The following is a 21909-nucleotide window of genomic DNA, read 5'->3' as shown; positions in this document are numbered from 1 at the left end:
AGTATGTGTACATTTTAAAGGTTTATTAAAAAGTTTATGAATGGTCACGCAGTCTGACTACTTGGCTTTTAGCGTTTCCAGTTACATTGGTTGGCTTTGGAAGGTTGCGAGGGCTACCATTTGACGCCTTTGGAGCGTTGCGCAGGCTATTATTCGCTGGCTTCATCTCGTTGAATGGCGATACACTAAAATTAAAATAGAGCTCATTAGTTTTTAAAGTCAAAGCTTAGATTCTTGTTATTATGATAACTGTCACTAATAATGCAACGACGGCGGAAAAGAGCATAGAAAATTACTTTAATATACTTTAATAATAATAAATCGTCGTGTCATTGGTCGTATCGTTAAACTTCTTAAAGCAATTTCATTTCATAATTTATTATAAAATATAGCTAGGTATCATCAGGTACACATAAACTCACCCTTCAGATTGTCGTGGCCAATTTAACACTGTTTCAATTATCTGCGTCTTGGTGGACCTCAGAAGTCTTCTGCATGTGGCTCTGAAAATATAACATTTTTGTTTAAAAACATATTAATTCCAGCCGAAAGTCTCGATTAATGTGAAATTCCAATGGTAGGAATGAATTAGGGATAGACCTTATCCCGTTTAAGCTTAGGTTCTAGATAACTATGAAGATGAGCAGTTGATCAGAAACCTTTTCTTGCAGACGCATAGAAGGAAATGTTTATAGTATCAATTAGTGACTGAAGTCTTTGGTCAGTCATTCTTTACGTACCAATCTACTACACACGACAATATTAGACACTAAAACACAAGTCCTTATGAATGGTGCAATTGGACAGATGCTTCTTCATCCAGACGTAAACGAAAGGCCTAACTTAGTATTGGTGGCTCAAGTCTCTGGTTAGGCAGTTGAGAATGCATTTCGCGATTTGACTTCAAACTTAAATATTAAAATAGAGGCTACAATACCCCATCTCCTTATCAATGGCGCAGTTGATCAGGTGCCGGTTCTTCCACACGCTGGTATACAGGAAGGGCCCGTAGCACTTGTGGCTGAGGTCCTTGGTGAGGCAGGCCGATATGATGCCTACGACTACGGTGCTCTTGCCTTGGCCTACCACGAGGGGGCCGCCGTGGTCGTTCTAGTGAGATTGGAATTTAATTATGAGACTGGAGTAGGTTGGTTGTCAGTTGTCAATTTTAAATTGCAAATTGGTTCATGAAAAGTGAGAAAGTAATACAAAACAAAAGAATCTTTTTAGGAAGTGAATTGAAGAAGTCAAAAGTTTAAAAAATGCGGGGATAACGTAGGTAGAGCGTAGATCGATTAATTTAATAAGTATTTTGTGTACCTACATTAGATTTACTATAAAAACTTGAAGTTGGAACTGAGAATGCTAAGAAATTCCACAGAGAAAACCATAAAATGAATATGAAACAGCGTTCATTAAATTTTAAAAGCTAGAAATTAATGATTTCGCCATAGAAGTTGCTGAATGAGCGAGAGTAGAGAGAGAATCACATCCAAGTAAAAAAATATGAAATGGCCCCAATAAATGGAACTTTAAGGTTGCAATTTTCTCATCTAGATCAATATCTACCTCACAAAATCCTCCAACGACGACCTTAGTCCGTCTTGTGTCGTTGACGTGAGCAGCCGTATGCACCTGCATCGAGCGGGGGTCTGCAAACTTGCGGGTCTCTTCTTCGGCTTCGTCAGAGTAGACTAGCTCTTTGCAGTTCACCTCTTGTTCCTGTGGGGAAAAGATATACCAAATAAGCAATAAGGGATAAAGACGGGGAATTTCACCCCAGGTTTTAGCAGTTTATATACTATAGGATTTGACCGAAGACTGTCCCTTGCTGAAGACTGAAATTTTGGAAATGTAATGGTCCTAGCCAGACAGTATTTGAAGTCATTAAATAGTCTAAAATATAGCAAACTAAAGTGGCAGTAGGCCAGCAATATGAACCGACGACAGAGGGAGGAGTAAACGTGTTATCGAATAGAAATCCCATCTTGGCAAACGCAGCAAACTGTATAGAAAATCAGCAGAGCCATAATTTTTTTTTTATAAAAAGCGTTAATGTCTATTGTGATAAATATGCAGCGCTCCTTGGAGGAGGCATATCTGACAGAGGACTGATATATGCTGAAATGATGATGTTGAACAATTCAAAACCAAGAGCGGTTTCGATCCGAATCTGTGAAAATACAGTCAGGAGAAGAAGTCTACACATTATTGGTATTTCTTAAGGCAGTTTATGCACTAGATCCGATTTCTCTTACACCCGTATTCACATACGATGCTTGCTTAAGTAAAGCTGCAACGCTATGCGAAGTCGAATCCACAGCGTTGAATAGAGCTCTGTGGTTCGTGTGTCATTCCGCTACTCAAGTATGAATATGTACCTAAATTAAGTTATGCTATCGCATTAGGTTTTAAGTACCTGTAAAGATAGTGATAATGTGTGTGGAAATAAATAAATAAATAAATGTTTTTGGGACCCTGTTCGTCTACGAGCACTGTAGTTAGACCTCATAGTAATGTTTGTGAATACGGGCGTTAATGTTCTAGATCCGTAAGTAGGTAAGTATTGTATTTTAACTGGTTCGTATTGCGATGTTCTTACACTGCACAATTCGCTCATAGTGTCAGTGTCCAGTGAATCCTTCGCGCATATCATGTCATCCTCAATGATGTGGTGGTATCGCGGCTCCCAGCGTTTCTTGCAGTTCTTCTTCGATATCAACACCACGTCTGTTTCTAGAAGCGTCGGCGAGTTGGTCGTGGTTCTTGTGATTACCTAAAAATTTATATTTAGTATGAGGAGAATCAGATAGCGTGGCTTTTTCTTATGTAAAGGTTTAAGACTTTGTAGAATTTTGAAACAACCAGGTACCTTCTTCCTAGGCTATTTGGATGAGATGGCTTCCTAGCGATAAGACCATAGATAGTGATGTGCAATATAATAATTAGCAGGCACTTACTTTACTTTTAAATCTTATGTACTATTACTAAATTCTGTGATCTAATGCATGTAAGGTACATACATTACATCCTTCGACCTACTTAGTTATTGTAAAAAATAATGTTCTTTTGCACAAACACAAGCCACGAGGCTTTATTGGTATGATGTGATCAAGAACCAATAAATTAGACTAACCTACACTAATATTAGAAAGAGATTTTTTTTAATTGTTTGTATTGTATAGGCTCCGAAACTTGGGCCGATTTGAAGAATTATTTCACCAGAATTCTACATTATTTTTAATGAACATAGGCGGTACGAAATTCGGTCAACTGCTTAGTTTAATATAAAAACATACATCACCAAAAGTGTCCGTTGACCCCCACCCAGCGATAGAACCAACTGTTCCTGCCTTCTCGAACTCCTCACTGATATTATTAAAAGCCACTTTCTTCGGAATGAAGTCGCAGCCGCGGATGCGTCGCTTGAAGTTGAAGTCGTCTTCCACCTTCACCACCGCTATGTCTTTGACCATCCATCGAATGTTGTCGAACTCGTTGCCGTCGAAAACGTATGCTGGAAAGGTTGGGAATTCCAGATGTTTGGATCTCGATTGCAGCAAGTTAGTGGTAAAAGGTAAAGCGTCATTTATCATTGATTCATTAGAATCGTCAAGCTCAGCAAGCGGATCAGCAAGCTGAAGTGGCAGTGGGCAGGGCACATAGTACGCAGAACTGACGGCTGATGGGGCAGCAAGGTTCTGGAATGGAGGCCACGTACCGGAAAACGCAGCGTGGGACGTCCACCCACAAGGTGGACCGACGACCTGATAAAGGTAGCAGGAAGGCGCTGGATGCAGGCCGCTACCAAGCAACCGTGCGATGTGGAAGTCATTGGGGGAGGCCAATGTTCAGCAGTGGACGTCCTGTGGCTGAAATGATGATGATGATGATGATTAGAATCATATATTTCGGAAGTATAAACAGAATTTAAGTCACACTCAGGCACTTAAGGATCAAAGGGGCCCTTATCATCTGGATTCTGGTACTATACTATTACCTGTCATCTTGTACTTTAACTACGCTCATTTAAGTCATGTTTGGTCTGGAGTTCGAATCTTTCTCGGATTTAAACTGCATTTAATATCTTTGGATTCGAAGGTAGTCTGTCAATTTTAGTGTTATAGTTGTTTCAATTCAACTTGGGATCCTACATACTCCATGTTTTGTTTGTGCCTCGTTATTAATGCTGTAATCTTTATTTCGGTACGTACTCACTCTTTGGCACACATTTCCATATCGCTTTCTTAGCTCCGTATTTGATGCACTCGTCATCCGTATCTGATGGAGGAATCCACCTGAAAAAATAATATCATCAATAACTATCTATCCGCCGGGTGATACTTGAAGGACGACCTTATGCCGTTCTCATACGTGCCATTTTACTCGTACCTATGCGTCCTGAAGACTATAGCGCTGGGGCCTGCCTGGGCTGCAGGTGCACCTGTAAAGTCGACCTTATGCCGTTGCAATACGTGCTACTTTACCTGTGAGTTCCGGAGACCACGTAGAACTGCTTGGCGTCTTCTATGCAGGCGGCGACGAGAATGATGACACCACCACAGAGCCAGCTGTGTCTGTCATGCTATAGACGACCTTATGCCGTTGTAATACGTACTGTTTTCACTTACCTATGAGTCCCAGATACCACGTAGAACTGCTTGGCGTCTTCTATGCAGGCGGCGGAGGTGAGCACATATCGCTAGTGGATGATGACGCCTCCACAGAGCCAGTTGGTGTCTGTTATGCTATAGACGACCTTGTGCCGTTGCAATACGAGCTGAGTGTCAAAGCCCGTATCAAGATCTGGAGGCTGGCCGGAGGCACACCTATAAAGACGACCTTTCGCCGTTGTAATACGTACTATTTTCCCTTACCTGTGAGTTCCGGAGACCACGTAGAACTGCTTGGCGTCTTCTATGCAGGCGGCGGAGGTGAGCACATACCGCTCGTGGATGATGACGTCACCACAACGTCAGCTGTTTCCGTCATGCTATAGACGACCTTACGCCGTTCTAATATGTACTGTTTTTCCTTACCTATGAGTCCCAGAGACCACGTAGAACTGCTTGGCGTCTTCTATGCAGGCGGCGGAGGTAAGCACATACCGCTCGTGGATGATGACGCCTCCACAGAGCAAGTTGGTGTCTGCTGTAGTGAAGACGACCCTATGCCGTTGCAATACGAGCTGTTTTACGTATGAGTGTCAAAGCCCGTATAGATCTGGAGGCTGGCCGGAGGTACACCTATAAAGACGACCTTACGCCGTTGTAATACGAACTGTTTTCCCTTACCTGTGAGTTCCGGAGACCACGTAGAACTGCTTGGCGTCTTCTATGCAGGCGGCGGAGGTGAGCACATACCGCTCGTGGATGATGACCCCTCCGCATAACCAGTTGGTGTCTGTTATGTGAGGGTCCGCGCTGGAAGCTGGGCGTAGGTACACCTGGATAGACATAATGGCATACCTATTATCGTTGTAATATTATACAGGGTGGAAACGATAAGTGATATCACTCGATTATTTCTAAACTATACAAGATATCTAAAAACCGGCCAAGTGCGAGTCGGACTCGCGCACCGAGGGTTCCGTACAAACCTGCAAGGTTTACAAAGTTCGTTCATTACGACAATCGAGTCATAACTATGGTATTTTTATTGCAAAATGAAATTCATAACATTACAATGGGGAAAGTAACTACTTAAAAGGAGAATGCCCAAAAGTGGTATCGCTCGAAATCTAATTGTACATTGAGGGTACCACACCGTAAATTCCTTTCTTCATTTGTAATGATTTGCGAAAGTAGTAAGAAATTGTAAAACCTCCGGAATAAAATCCGATTTTAATAAAAAGTATTGTAACAATGAGCTGCAATCAGCAACACCTATCACCGAGCAACGACACTACGTAGTTCGCACGGTTGTCAATAGATGGCGCTGTTCGTAGTTAGCTCGCGGTATCATTTGATTTTTTCCTGTCCTTAAGGGGGTGCAGCGCCGACGAAAAATTACGATTTGCTAGCCGAGATAGCGGTGGCGCAACGAACTAACACGATCGCACACGAACTACTTTACAGAGTAGAGACAAAAGAGACTCAATACAGAGTAAAAACACGCATTTCACTAATTTTGCTAAACAAAACGTGAGTTTATAATACTTTAATTAGGAAAAAGGAAGGATTTGATTTTTTGTTGGTATTGCTGCGAAAATTCTTACACAATAAAAATCCTAACTAATATTGATTCTTCTGATGAACAAAGGCGTTAAAAAAGTTTCGTAAAAGAGTATTTTTCCTAGACGTTCAATTCAAATAGGCTGTTAACGTAGCGTCTTTCCATTCTATACATGGCCAGAACGCAAGGGTGTGAAACTAATCGAGTATAGTTTGGAAATAACTTTTTTTTACTAAACTCTTCCAAACTATATGAGCAGTTACGCAAATACTGCGTACCTACTACTCTAAATAAAAATGTTATCGATTTATTTATTTAATCCTACCTAATCAGTTTATTTTGAAAAACCACTTACCCGCAAGAGTGTTAAAAATCTAGTTTTATATTGATTCGATAAAATATATTTAAGTAATAAGAAATAAAAATACTCTTAAATCTAATTCCATATTTTACTGAATAAGTATCAAACTAACTTTTTCACACTCTTGTCAAGTGTAAGTGGTGTAGTAGGTATAGTTTGAAACGGAGAAGCGAGCATCCACAATAAAAATTAAACACGACTGTATTCAGTACGCAAAATTCGTGTCTACTTTGTACTGTAGTCGCAGATTTACGAAGAGTATTACAAAATATACACGAGCAGTTTCCTACGGCTGCGTTCTACCCATGTATACAGGGTGTGGTTTTGTAAAACAACGCCCATCTCTGGAGTGATAGTACACATGAAAGTTTATTTCAAGAAAAATATTAATAAAATTTTAACTTATTACTTTATTACTAAAGAACCTCGTTCAAAAGTCTCTTTTCTTTTCTCACTTCGCTTATTGTCTTAAGGTCGCGGGTGGTACCTGGATGCGAGCGGCGTGGTACCGGTCTTTGTGGAAATCCTTGGGGGAGGCCTTTGTCCAGCAGTGGACGTCTTTCGGCTGAAACGAACGAACGGCAAAGAAAGGTTGCAAGGGTTTTCTAGCCATATTAACTATAAAATAAGTAAAATATTTTTTCGTAACAATCGAAGTCATAACAAAAGAGATACTATTTGCATGCTCTGCGCTCTACACTACTCTGTAAAGGATTGACAAACACACATTTGACACTTGACAGCTACGATAAAGCAAAACGCCTGATGATTTCTTCACGGCAAAGTTTTTTTGGGAAAATCAAAAATTCTTAATATTAATGCATTAATACCAAAAACGAAAAAGGGGGCGACCTTCAAAATATTAATTTAAACATTTCTATATAAAAATTATTGCTTCATACGTTAAATTAACAAAGTTCTCGAAGAAATAAATTTTCCATATGTCTGCATTTTAAATGTTGTTTATCAATTTTTTACGTATTTATTCAAAATTTCGAAAAGGCGGCGACCTAGATCAAGGATTGGGCTACCCTACACAAGTTACTTTGATGTATTTAAGGGGGTCCTGCACAGAATCCTTAAAATTGTCATATTTTTAAATCACGAGTGCTCTGCGATTAGTGACTTAAATACATCAAAGTAACTTGTGTAGGGTAGCCCAATCCTTGATCTAGGTCGCCGCCTTTTCGAAATTTTGAATAAATACGTAAAAAATTGATAAACAACATTTAAAATGCAGACATATGAAAAATTTATTTCTTCGAGAACTTTGTTAATTTAACGTATGAAGCAATAATTTTTATATGGAAATGTTTAAATTAATATTTTGAAGGTCGCCCCCTTTTTCGTTTTTGGTATTAATGCATTAATATTAAGAATTTTTGATTTTCCCAAAAAAACTTTGCCGTGAAGAAATCATCAGGCGTTTTGCTTTATCGTAGCTGTCAAGTGTCAAATGTGTGTTTGTCAATCCTTTACAGAGTAGTGTAGAGCGCAGAGCATGCAAATAGTATCTCTTTTGTTATGACTTCGATTGTTACGAAAAAATATTTTACTTATTTTATAGTTAATATGGCTAGAAAACCCTTGCAACCTTTCTTTGCCGTTCGTTCGTTTCAGCCGAAAGACGTCCACTGCTGGACAAAGGCCTCCCCCAAGGATTTCCACAAAGACCGGTACCACGCCGCTCGCATCCAGGTACCACCCGCGACCTTAAGACAATAAGCGAAGTGAGAAAAGAAAAGAGACTTTTGAACGAGGTTCTTTAGTAATAAAGTAATAAGTTAAAATTTTATTAATATTTTTCTTGAAATAAACTTTCATGTGTACTATCACTCCAGAGATGGGCGTTGTTTTACAAAACCACACCCTGTGTACATGGGTAGAACGCAGCCGTAGGAAACTGCTCGTGTATATTTTGTAATACTCTTCGTAAATCTGCGACTACAGTACAAAGTAGACACGAATTTTGCGTACTGAATACAGTCGTGTTTAATTTTTATTGTGGATGCTCGCTTCTCCGTTTCAAACTATACCTACTACACCACTTACACTTGACAAGAGTGTGAAAAAGTTAGTTTGATACTTATTCAGTAAAATATGGAATTAGATTTAAGAGTATTTTTATTTCTTATTACTTAAATATATTTTATCGAATCAATATAAAACTAGATTTTTAACACTCTTGCGGGTAAGTGGTTTTTCAAAATAAACTGATTAGGTAGGATTAAATAAATAAATCGATAACATTTTTATTTAGAGTAGTAGGTACGCAGTATTTGCGTAACTGCTCATATAGTTTGGAAGAGTTTAGTAAAAAAAAGTTATTTCCAAACTATACTCGATTAGTTTCACACCCTTGCGTTCTGGCCATGTATAGAATGGAAAGACGCTACGTTAACAGCCTATTTGAATTGAACGTCTAGGAAAAATACTCTTTTACGAAACTTTTTTAACGCCTTTGTTCATCAGAAGAATCAATATTAGTTAGGATTTTTATTGTGTAAGAATTTTCGCAGCAATACCAACAAAAAATCAAATCCTTCCTTTTTCCTAATTAAAGTATTATAAACTCACGTTTTGTTTAGCAAAATTAGTGAAATGCGTGTTTTTACTCTGTATTGAGTCTCTTTTGTCTCTACTCTGTAAAGTAGTTCGTGTGCGATCGTGTTAGTTCGTTGCGCCACCGCTATCTCGGCTAGCAAATCGTAATTTTTCGTCGGCGCTGCACCCCCTTAAGTCACTAATCGCAGAGCACTCGTGATTTAAAAATATGACAATTTTAAGGATTCTGTGCAGGACCCCCTTAAGTAGTCAGGGCTAACTACAAATCCCTTTCCCCTTGCAAAATGGTATAAATAACATTGGTATGCACGCAAGATTATTTTGTGTTTATGTTACGGTCAATGTGATAAATTGAAAATTATTAATAATAACCGGTTATTATGAATAATTACCGACAGTCGCGGTAAAAGTGATAAATCAATCACATTTATCAGTGATTATTTAATAATTCAACCTTAGTAATATCAAAATTCATAAAAGAGAACAACATCTTGTGTACGTGCTCGTGTACAGCCAAACTTTTGAACGTTTTGATATCATATATTAATATAATTTGGCATAATGAGTTTGGAATGTTTCTTACATAATATTACTTTTCCATGATGCCTATAACATAATGTTTTGATTTAAAGCGAAAAATAGGTTAGGGTGCGGCGGGGGTGGCCCTTGGGCCACCCCTAAGCCGCCTATTTAGTTTTATACACACATAAATGACCTCATATTAATCACATTTACCAAATCATGCGGTAATTATTCATAATAACCGGCGATTATTCATAATTTTCACATTTATCACTTTGACCGTAACATTTATATCTGATCCTTATCAAATAACGCTAGCTTTGGCGTAGCTAGGGTTTTTTTTTAGGCAGGGTAGGTAACTATCTACAAATATAAAACAAGTATTCTAAGGTAAAACCTGTAGCTATGCCAATGGACACCATTCATTTCACTTAAACCAAAATTACGTCAAAGTCCGGAGTTTTATAAAAAAGAAATATGCGGTATGATTATTTTTTATTTATTTATTTTTCCTATATTTGCATTATAGGTAGGTACCTACCTCAGCGTTTTGAATTTTTGCGTTGATTTAGAATTTCTCACAGTTTAGAGGCAATTAGATTTAAGAAGTGTTTGATATGAATTTCAACTTTAATATCTCTACGCGTTCATGTGAAAAAGGGTAGGTAGTAAGTTTATAATTATTAAAAAAATATTTTATGTCATGTAAGCAAAAATAATATTTTAAATTTTATATCGGATCATTTCCCTCTAGTAATAGAATGTAGTTTAGATGTTGTATTGCCCAAGAAAATAGCCAAACAAAATGTAAAAGAGAACCGTATTTTATGGGGAGAGAGAAACCCACAAGAGATAGAAATATATAAAAACGAATGTAATAGTAGGTTAAGATTAATTGACTTTCCAATTGAACTTAGTGACTGTTGTGATAATATGTGTAGTAACATCAGCCATGTAAATGTCATTAACAAGTTTTATGACGACATTGTAAATACATTGAGAGAGTCAGCTATTTTGGCTCGTGAAAGTAAAAGACCTGTAATGAAAGTAGTGGTAGGGTGGAACAAGTATGTAGCCAGGGCTCACGAGGAGGCTAGGCTGAAGTTTCGTCTGTGGGTATGGCATGGCAAACCCACCTCCGGTACGGTTTATAACGATATGTGTAACGCGAGGCGGCGATTTAAATCTAGAATGAAATGGTGTCAGGATAATGAAACACAAATCAAAATGGATAAGGTGGCTTCCCATCACGCTAAAAACGATTTTAGATCTTTCTGGAAACATACAAATAGATTGCAATGTAGGCCCGGCCTCCCCGTGAGTGTTGGTGGGAAAACGGAGCCTGAGGAAATTGCTAACTTGTTTAAAGATAATTTTGTTGTTAAATCTCCTTTGGGACCCTCCCACTCTGTGCTGGATGCTGAGACTATCGTGGAAAGGAAAACCCAAATTACTGTAAAAGACATTGTCTTGACCATAAAATCTATGTCTAGAGGGAAATCTCCCGGACACGATGGTCTCAGTATTGAACACCTAAAGTACGCGGGCCCCCATTTGCCCAGAGTTTTGTTTATGTTGTATAACTTTTGTATGAGTCATAGTCACTTACCGGATAAGATGTTGCAAACAGTAGTGGTACCCATTGTTAAAAATAGAACGGCAGACCTTTCAGACATAAACAACTACAGGCCTATCTCTCTGGCAACGGTTGTGTCTAAAGTGCTTGATAGCGTGCTTAACCCTTCATTTGGCAGTGATGCTTTTAAGCAACAACCACTTTGAATATTTCTACAGCACTAAATAATAAGTTTTGTGCAAATCATTCGATTTTGTTACGAAGCTTAGTTCAGCAAAATACTAGTAAATCGGTCGTCGACTGAGTTTTGAGTGATTTCATATCCATATTTCTGTCAGACGCCAAGATGACGCGCAATGAGAATAACAAAGACTTTATGATTATGATTTTATACTATTTTATGATCTACAATTGTTTTTGTTTTGTCTAAATTTTGTTCATAATAAATCAAACTAATAATATAAAGCAATATTTGGCGTAGAAACTAGAAACTGTGTTTTCTAATACATGACATGCTTCCGAACCTCGATGTTGCCTAGAAGCATCAGTGCCAAACATCTAACAAAATAGGTTTAGCTTTTTGTCAATACAAAAAAGTGTCAATACCCAATAAATCAATCATGTATTACATGAATAATGTTAAAGAGATGGTGTGGTAATTACTTTGGATGCAATTATGGACCCTGTCGGGCACAGCATCTTAGGAGAGAGGAAGAATTTGCTGTCTGTCTCTGTGTTGTCTGTCTTCACGCTTATACCGCTGAACTGATTTAAATGATACACACATTTTTCTTGCGTTGAAGTCAACAACTATAGCAAATAACGGTAACATACCAGTTTCAGAAGCTTAAGGGAAAATAAAAAGCCAACCTTGGCTCGGTATATTGATCGTGAAGTATGATGACATGAGTCATCTATCAAATGTTGGAGAAAAAGGTTGTTGTCGACTTTGCGAAAATTGCCAAAAAAATTTTTTAATGCATAAAATGTGAAATACGATTGTTTTTTTTATGATTTTCATATTAAAAAATTAATTCTATAATATATCTCAATGTTTCATTTAAGTACCCCTATTTGGCAATGTGGTAAATAAGCAACAGTCGTTTTTCGCGAAAATACCAACCGAATATTTTTTTTATTATTTTTCTTAACTTTATTTGATAGTAAAAATAGGTCTAAATAGATTTTATTAAAAAAATCAAACAGTTTATGTCTTGCCAAATGAAGGGTTAATACACAGTTAAACAAATACGTTAGTATTCATGATAACCAGTTCGGGTTTCGACGTGGCTTGTCCACTGAGATGGCTGTTCTGTGTGTCAAGCACGCTGTCAATTACTACGCCAAACGTGGCACACCAGTGGTGGCGTGTTTTCTGGATCTTTCGAAAGCTTTCGACCTGGTTTCATACGATTTGCTCTGGAATAAACTCGAAAAATCTCAATTACCGAGAGAACTTTTGAATATCTTTAAATACTGGTATAGAAGCCAGGTCAACAATGTGAGATGGGATGGATGTATGTCTGACCCGTACAGGTTGGAGTGCGGGGTGAGACAGGGGGGGTTGAGCTCACCAACGCTCTTCAACCTGTACGTAAATGAGCTGATAGAGGAGCTCAGCGGCACCAGAGCGGGTTGCTACATTGATGGCGTTTGTGTAAATAATATCAGCTACGCAGATGATATGGTGCTGCTGAGCGCTTCCGTTTGTGGACTGAGGAAGCTCATGGCTATATGTGAGACCTACGCTAAGTCCCATGGATTGGCGTACAACGTGCGAAAGAGCCAGATCATGGTCTTTGGGGAGGGAAGCAGGAGGCCAAACTTATTGCCGAGCGTCTTTCTCAATGGTTGTGAGATTCAGCGCGTAAACAGGTTTAAATATCTGGGCCATTTACTGACTCCTGACCTAAAGGATGGTGATGATGTTGAGAGGGAACGCAGGGCGCTGTCGGTAAGGGCGAACATGCTGGCTCGTAGGTTCTCACGTTGTTCAAAGGCAGTAAAGGTAACTCTTTTCAGAGCCTACTGCACTAGTTTCTACACGTGCAGTCTGTGGGCTGATTGTTCGCGTGTGTCGTATGGCGCTCTGCGCGTCCAATACAACAACGCGTTCAGGGTGCTGATGGGGTTGCCCAGATACTGCAGCGCATCGGGCATGTTTGCAGAGGCGCGAGTAGATTGTTTTTACGCGACCATGCGGAAGAGGTGCGCCTCCCTGGTGCGCAGGGTTCGGGGCAGCCCCAACAGCATCCTGTCTATGATAGCGAGTAGACTGGACTGCCGTTATATTAATTACTGCTGCACTACATCCGCAGGAGTTGTGCAAAAAAAATAATATTTGAATAGTTTAGATGTTCCAATTATTACTAACATAGGTTAAGTCCTTTATAACTAACAAATAATGAGTCATGTTACTTGAATAAATAAATTATATTATTATTATTATTATATAACTTCAAATTTATCATTTTCGCAATTTTTCCTTTATCTGTACTATACAGGGTGTCCCGTAATGTAACGTCAAGCCGGAACTGGGTGTTGAGGCAAGTTGTGCTGGTTATCAGAAAAATATAAAAAAAAATCTATGTGGCATATTTTAAAAATAATAGGCATTTTAAAAAAATCAAAAAATTCTACTCCAGGTGACGGTCCTTTTACTCGTGTTGCCACAAATATTCACTTTTTCAAAAATTTTTTTTTGTTATGTAACCCTGAATAATGCTTCTCTAAATTGTTATCAAAATTACAAAACCAGCTGCTCCAACTTGGATGAAAAAAATACATTATTCCCAAAAAAAAATATCAAAATAAAATTTTTGCCTAGTTTAAACTGACTGTACTGAAAAAAAATTGTACTACGCGAGTGTGGCAAGTGACGTCATAATTTGGCGCATTTAGTAAGGATTCCAAAATGGTATAACACTTTGTAAAATCTTGCTGTAACTGTCGACAATTTTTGTTTATTGGAAATAATCCCGTTTTTAATTTTATCTACCTTGGTTAAAAATATTATTCTAATGTGCCCAAAATTCAAGTTTCTGGCTTAAGTGAGGTGGAGAAGCCATTTTAAAAGGTATGAGCGGGACGGAGAGGGCCATCTTACCGAGCAGGAATGTTATGGATATCCGTAACCGTAACCGAAACTATCGGATATCCGAAATAAAAAAATGTCCATAACCGAAACTGATTCAAAAGTTACGGATAGTTTCGGATAAAGGCCAAACTGCAAAACTCTATGAAATCTGCAGTATACACGCCGCAGCTGCAATGCCGCGCTGCCGATTTCATAGTTTTGCAGTTTGTGGTTGCAGTTTGCGGTCTGCGGCCCGTCTTGGAATTGTACCTTAAATCTTAATATTTGTTACCAACTTGTCTGGCATTCGCTGGCACCATCTAATATTCCAGCCTGTTTTACCTTTATCATACATAGGTGTCGTCTTAGTTGGTATACATAAAGTAGCTATGTGGGTCACGCTCACGCAGCATCTTGCTATTTGTATTATACCTACATTTTTGAAATTTTAATAATTCCGTAACCGAAATTATCCGAGACTTTCGGATAATCTGAAATGATTTCATATCCGTGACCGTAACCGAAACCGGTATAATATTATTCTAATATCCGTAACCGTATCCATAACCGAAACTTCATATCCTTATTATCCCTGTTACCAAGTACAAGTGCAGGCAGAGCAGGTAGTAAAGGAGCACGCGCACGGGTGACTTTTGTCACAGTATGTCAACTACTAATTACTGTCATGGTGACAAAAGTTTCTGTGACTGACTGTACGGTAGTCAGTCACAGAAACTTGAATTTTGGGCACATTAGAATAATAATTTTTAACCAAGGTAGATAAAGTTAAAAACGGGACTATTTCCAAAAAATCAAAAATTGTCGACAATTACAGCAAAAATTTACCAAGTGTTATACCATTTTGGAATTCTTACTAAATGCGCCAAATTATGACGTCACTTGCCACACTCGCGTAGTACATTTTTTTTTTCAGTACAGTCAGTTTAAACTAGGCAAAATTTTTATTTTGAATTTTTTTTTGGGAATAATGTATTTTTTTCATCCAAGCTGGAGCAGCTGGTTTTGTAATTTTGATAACAATTTAGAGAAGCATTATTCAGGGTTACATAACAAAAATAAATTTGGAAAAAGTGAAGATTTGTGGCAACACGAGCAAAAGGACCGTCACCTGGAGTAGAATTTTTAGATTTTTTTTAAAATGCCTATTATTTTTAAAATATGCCACATAGATTTTTTTTTATATTTTTCTGATAACCAGCACAACTTGCCTCAACACCCAGTTCCGGCTTGACGTTACATTACGGGACACCCTGTATAACGTTGCTTCGTGCCGAATTTCAAGATTCTGAGTTCACAGGAAGTACCTTGTAGGTTTTGATTCCCTAGCGTGTGACGGAAATTCGTCTAAGGTGTCGGTATAAACTGCTGTATCTTTTGATCGCGTTAACTTAGAAGTTTGATTTTTTTACTTCTTAAAGGGACAATAGATCTAGGTATTTGGTATAAATTTCAATTTGATACCTTTATTCGTTCGTGAGAAATAAGGTAGTAAGTTTCATTTTATTAAAATATTTTTATTATATTATATAACTAAAAAAATGTAATTTTCGCAATTTTTCCTATATTTGCATTATATGACAATGCTTTATGCCAAATTTCAAGATTCTGAGTTTACGGGAAGTATCCTGTAGGTTTTGATTCCTTTGCGAGTGTCGAAAATTTGTTGAAAATATCGACATAATCGGCAGTATCTTTTGATTGGCTTGGCTTAGAAGTTTGATATTTTCACAGCTTAAAGGGACAATAGACCTGAGTATTTCATGTGAATTTCAGCTTTATACGTTCACGCGTTCTTGAGATAAAGGGTCTTGACAGACGGACGGACGGACAACAAAGTGATCCTATAAGGGTTCCGTTTTTTCCTTTTGAGGTACGGAACCCTAAAAACTGGTTACTGATCCTGAAAGTGCTTCACGAGCTGTTTCAAACGGTACCAATAAATAATAGGTTACAGAATAAACTGGAACTATCCGAAAATTCAATGTTTTCAGCTTCCATACATTTGGTAAAGTCACATAATTATTATTGATATTATTATTGATACCGTTTGATAGAGCTCGTGAAGTAGGTACTTTCAGGATCAGTAACCAGTTTTTCGATATCTTGTATAGTTTAGAAATAAATGAGTGAGATCACATATCGTTTCCACCCTGTATATTATTATACTAAATAGGTACTACTTTGCAAAAAAAGGTGAAGTCTGGTGTGAATTCAGTTTATTACTCGTCAGCAAGGTTCTAGAGTGGAGACCATGTACAGGAAAGCGCAGTGTGAGACGTCCACCTTGTAGTCGACCTCATAAAGGTAGCAGAAAGGCGCTGGATGCAGACCGCTACCAACCGATCAATATGGAAATCATTGGAGGAGGCATGTTCAGCAGTGGACGTCGTGCGATGAAATGATGATGACTCGTTATTATGCATTTAACATACCATGTAAGGCCTCGTTTCACCCACTTCGCGCCCGCCTACTATTCTTCTTGTGTTTTTAAAAGTTACATTTTGCGGTAAGTTATGGACTTCTTTTCTTAAAGGTTCTGAGGAAGAAGTTTGTTAAAGTCATATTAGTAAACCTTATCTTAAAATTAATGAATTATGGCATTAAGTAGGTAATTGTTTTGTTTCAAACAAGTTAACAATAGATAACCACTTACTTACCGGCTTTAGTAATCCCAAAATATAAAATTATACAATTTATTAACAATTTCATTTTAACAAAACAATGTTATCCTTCATTGTAAAGTCACATAAACTTTGCTTCAATCACATGCTTCACTGAAAACACATAAGTTTAGTCATTGCATTTGGAAAACTAAATTCTTATCACAATCTGTTGGCTTTATCCATAAAAGAACTTAATTATTGTTTTGTCCACTCGACTAGGTATGTAAACCTGCTAATCAGGTAAAGTTAATGTAATTATGTTTAGTTAATAAATGCTTGATTATTATTGTATTGTGTTATGATTAGTTTTATTGCCAACTTTTCGAAAAGCGCGCGAATGTAAAATATTTTGTTGAAAACTGTCAACGTAGTTACAAACGAGTACCAGAATGTTTCAACAGATGGCAGCTTTAATGGTTTCACTACTCCCTGATAGATGTCGCAGTCTACTATGAGAAAAGTGATGAAGCATGTAGTTTATGAACACTATAAGAGATGTCGCTGTAAACAGGTCTCGACAAGCTTCTTCTACTTGGCGCTAGATGACAATACCTGTTCTATAGGCAAATATTGTAATACGAAAAACTTTTTATTTAATGTTTATTTTGCGATATCATAATAAAATAATTCTTCTGCTTTTTCGGCACAGTAAAAATTGTTGAAAGTTAATCTGTAGTTTTTCCTTAATTTAAACAGTCGTAGTTGTAGCATCATGTTATGTAGCAGGCGGAAGTATTTTGTTTATTTTAACACATTTTTTTATTTATAGTAATTAAGTATTAAAATGTAAAAAAAAACATGCTCGACTAATCCGGTAAGGGTAGATTATGTTCCTTTAATTCGTCCTTCTCGATAGAACCACATAAAAACTTTAAAAAAATTGGAATAAAATCACAAAAAAAAAAAATATTGTGCTTCTGTTGAAATTAGACAGGTAGGTACATACCTAAAATAATTTAAAACGTGTTTAATTAACCTACTAACAGTGATCGCGACTGCTGCGAATTTCTTTATAAATTTTTATATCAATTAATTCTGTGTTGTGTGGCTTTTATTGCTGCTTGTGTTTAGATTATTTAATTTAATTTTATTTTATTTAACCTAGTAACCTACTACATAAAGGCGACTCAACTTTGTGAGTAGGTAACGTAAAATCTTTCATGCCTTTATCCCAATTTGCAATTCATCAAAATTAGTTCAGCGGTTTGGGCATGAAATGAAGTTCAACATACAGACAGACATTTTATTATTTTCTTATTAACTTACAATATTTTTTGAGCTAAATAAACTTTTATTTTTTTTCCCTTTGTGATTAAATCCAATAATTACGAAATATAATTTGTAGCAAAATCATTTGTTTAGGTTTCGTTGCACCATCTTACTACTACTAAATCTGTCAAACTCCATACAAAAAGCACCGGTTATTGTTATTGTTACGGATAAATTATGGTGGTGCAACTCAGTCTAACAAATCAAAAGCATTCGTTTTTAGTTAATAGAATATATTAGAATACTTGCAATAAAATTATGACTTAGAAACTAATGTCTGAATTAAATAAATTTACAAGACACAGTAAGTAGGTGTTCGGTAAAATACATAGAAGTTTCTTCTTCTAAGTTACATACATAGATTAATAAAACCTAGATGGTACCTACTCGCAAGAGAAAATAGATCTACCATTCAAGGCTCTATTGAAACGTTACATCCGGTAGGTACAAAAATCCGACAAATTTTATTTATTTAGTTAAATGTCTTATTATCAAATTAATAATACAATTTTATAACGTTAAAACTCTTCCACTTTCGGAAAATTCGCCTATAATGTACATTTTCTCAACGTAATGACAGTGGATGATATAAGATTTTTGCCTCACTTTAGTTAGACGAAGCGCTTGTATGAAACTTTAATATCTATACTAGGCTTTTTAATTATCTAAGGTTACCTACTATCTGTACCTTGGTACTATTACTTATTCTGTGCTATCGGTGAACTTTTTTTTAATGAAAATAGCCATTCAAAGACAACCAAAAACAAAATAAATGTTAAAAAATTAAAAAGTAAACAAAAAGGTTTTTCTTTTTCTTAAAACGCTGGTGTCCTACATTGGGTCAAAACATCAGTAAGTAGGTACCTAAGTAGGACTGGTAAGACTTCTTTCCAAATGAGTAATGTTTCTTTATTCACGTGCTCATTTTGCCTAATGCTATAAAATGATTTATTCCCAGTTTAAATAAAATCTTATCTTAAAAAAATCTATACTTATAATAAATCTGTAGAGAGGTCAATTCTGTACATGAAATATATTTTCAAAATAACTATCAGGGGGTGATTAGTGATCGATACTGATGCCAAAAATGCAATCAGTAAAATTTTTGTCTGTCTGTCTGTCTGTCTGTCTGTCTGTCTGTCTGTCTGTATGTTCCTTATAGAAACAAAAACTACTCGACAGATTTTAACGAAACTTGGTACAATTATTCTTCATACTCCTGGGCAGGTTATAGGATACTTAGGAATTCCCACGGGAACGGGCATTAGCGGGAAAATCCTTTTGTATGAAAAATCTAAACCGCTTAAGTTAGACGCTTGAAATTTGGCAAGCAGGTACCTTAGTAAACTTAAAGCTTAGTTATAACAGGATATTGCAAAATTCCTACGGGAACGGGAATTAGCGAGAAAAAACATTTGTATGAAAAAATCTAAGCCACGTAAGATAGACGCTTGAAATTTGGCATGCAGGTACCTTAGTAAATTTAAAGCTTAGTTACAACAGGATATTGCAAAATTCTCACGGGAACGGGAGTTAGAGGGAAAAAACATTTGTATGAAAATATCTAAACCGCGTAAGTTAGACCCTTAAAATTTGGCATGCAGGTATCTTAGTAAACTTAAAGCTTAGTTACAACAGGATATTGCAAAATTCCCACGGGAACTGGAATTAGCGGGAAATTCCTTTTGTATGACTGACTCACTGACATACCCACGCACAGCCTAAACGGCTAAACGTAGGCACTTGAAATTTATAAGGGACGTAGCTTAGGTACCGTAGAGGTGCACTAAGAAAAGAATTCCCGAAATTCCCACAGGAACAGGAATTACCGGGAAAATCCTTTTGTATGAACAATCTAAACCGCTTAAGTTAGACGCTTGAAATTTGGTATGAAGGTCTCTTAGTAAACTTAAAGCTTAGTTACAACAGGATATTGCGAAATTCCAACGGGAACGGGAGTTAGCGGGAAAAAACATTAATATGAAAAAATCTAAACCGCGTAAGATAGATGAAGGGGGTAAAATGGGATCCACGCGTACGAAGTCGCGGGCGGCCGCTAGTATAATAATAAATATCTTATTTAAAAAAAAATCTACCTTGGATTATTTTGATACCAAGTTTAATCATAAATCGACTGTTTTCAATATTGTCGCAGTCTATTTGTTTGTACGATTTTTCAACTAATTTAGGTATGCCTAATGGCAGTTTTCCTGCCCCAGCGGCCATACGAGCGAGCTGGAAGACGTAGCGTGGGCAGGCCTCCCACTAGGTGGACCGACGATCTGGTGAAGGTCGCGGGAAGTACCTGGATGCAAGCGGCGCAGGACCGGTCTTTGTGGAAATCCTTGGGGGAGGCCTTTGTCCAGCAGTGGACGTCTTTCGGCTGAAACGAACGAACGAACGAATGGCAGTTTTAGGACCCCGCAAAACTGAACTGCCGTGGGATAGGTAGGTACTAATAACATTTTCCCCTTGCGAAATTCGTCTAGTAGGTACAGGAAAATTACAAAAATATTAATATTAATAAAATAGGGTTGAAGACATACTTACTCAATTAAATACCAATTTATTTAACAGTTCGAACACAGATTTGGTTCACTACAATAATATTTTAAATATTTTGACTAAATTGAATATCAATAAAAACGTGTTAAAAATAATATGAACCCTTTATGACAGTTCGTAAAAAATATTAATATTATTTAAAAATAGTTTATTAATCAATCCTTTACATTATAAAAACTTGACTAAAATGAAACACAAAAAATCATAACAATATTTCCATCAAAAATCCACCGCGCCGCTAAGCAATCAAAGTGACACAACTCAAATAAATTAATTTCTCAGCGACCTCCACTTTGACGCGGACAATGAAACCTCTGTCACACCAAATTTGATTGTAGACACCATTAATGTAAAGCCTATTGCCTTCCCACCGGCTTTATCGTACAAAACCATAATCTAACACCCTTTACCACTCCAAATGTCAAACCCAATACCATAAAGTAGCTATCTTCAACAATACATTATCCCCACTTATCTATGGCCATAACATGAAACTTGGGATCTATTTTATTATAAAGTGCATTGTCTACTATGGAGGAGCTCGGTCGACCGCCGAACGTAAATAATTTAACTGTCTTAAAAGATTCAAAAATAGTTTCCTAACATTGCCCCCCTTAATATGTACACCATTTGTCAGGCCATAACTGGATTTAAACGGCGCGTTACAAGACAAAAGGCCACGCCCTCAGACAAAAATATATTCATCTCTTTCTTACTTGAGCGCGTGCCACTAGCGGTAGAGTGTAGCAGTCTCTTTTCAACAAATGATAGCGAGTATGTTTACCTTGTTACAATGCTGCTAAAAATGTGCCAACTGCTTCTGTTTGTCACTCAATTATACATTTTACGATACCCTGCAATAAGGTTCACAATTTAAAGGCTACGGGACATGGGGGGACTCAATTGAAGCGAGACGTACAGTGAAAGAGACGGAGTGAATCGTCTCGTTTAAGTTAGTGACTCCAAACGAGTTTTTATGTTTGGAAATCGTATTAAGCTTTTGTTGGAAACTGTTCCACTCAACGGGCATAGTTGAGGCGTTTGTGCGGTCAAACTATCGCGTTCGAATTTCGAAAAACGGTGGGGGCGCTGCTGATTGGCTCGTTTGGTCCGATAT

The 21909-nt window shown here is 37.2% G+C and overlaps 1 protein-coding gene across 1 annotated transcript; it reads right to left on the bottom strand.

The window, feature by feature from the left end:
- Positions 1-8: 8 nt before the first annotated feature.
- Positions 9-17128, bottom strand: LOC135083928 (uncharacterized). The gene is made up of 10 exons (XM_063978686.1): positions 16953-17128; positions 16728-16831; positions 5295-5446; positions 4219-4298; positions 3300-3517; positions 2603-2776; positions 1570-1722; positions 938-1110; positions 423-503; positions 9-185 (listed from the first exon to the last, which is right to left on the bottom strand). The coding sequence occupies exons 1-10, from the start codon at positions 17002-17004 to the stop codon at positions 35-37; spliced, it is 1338 nt and encodes a 445-aa protein (XP_063834756.1). The 5' UTR covers positions 17005-17128; the 3' UTR covers positions 9-34.
- Between the last annotated feature and the right edge of the window lie 4781 nt (positions 17129-21909).

Source organism: Ostrinia nubilalis, chromosome 24 (genome assembly GCF_963855985.1).
Source record: "Ostrinia nubilalis chromosome 24, ilOstNubi1.1, whole genome shotgun sequence".
Taxonomy (NCBI): Eukaryota; Metazoa; Arthropoda; class Insecta; order Lepidoptera; family Crambidae; genus Ostrinia; species Ostrinia nubilalis.
The sequence above is the reverse complement of the archived record's forward strand: the minus strand, read 5'-3'. Positions and strand labels throughout refer to the sequence as shown.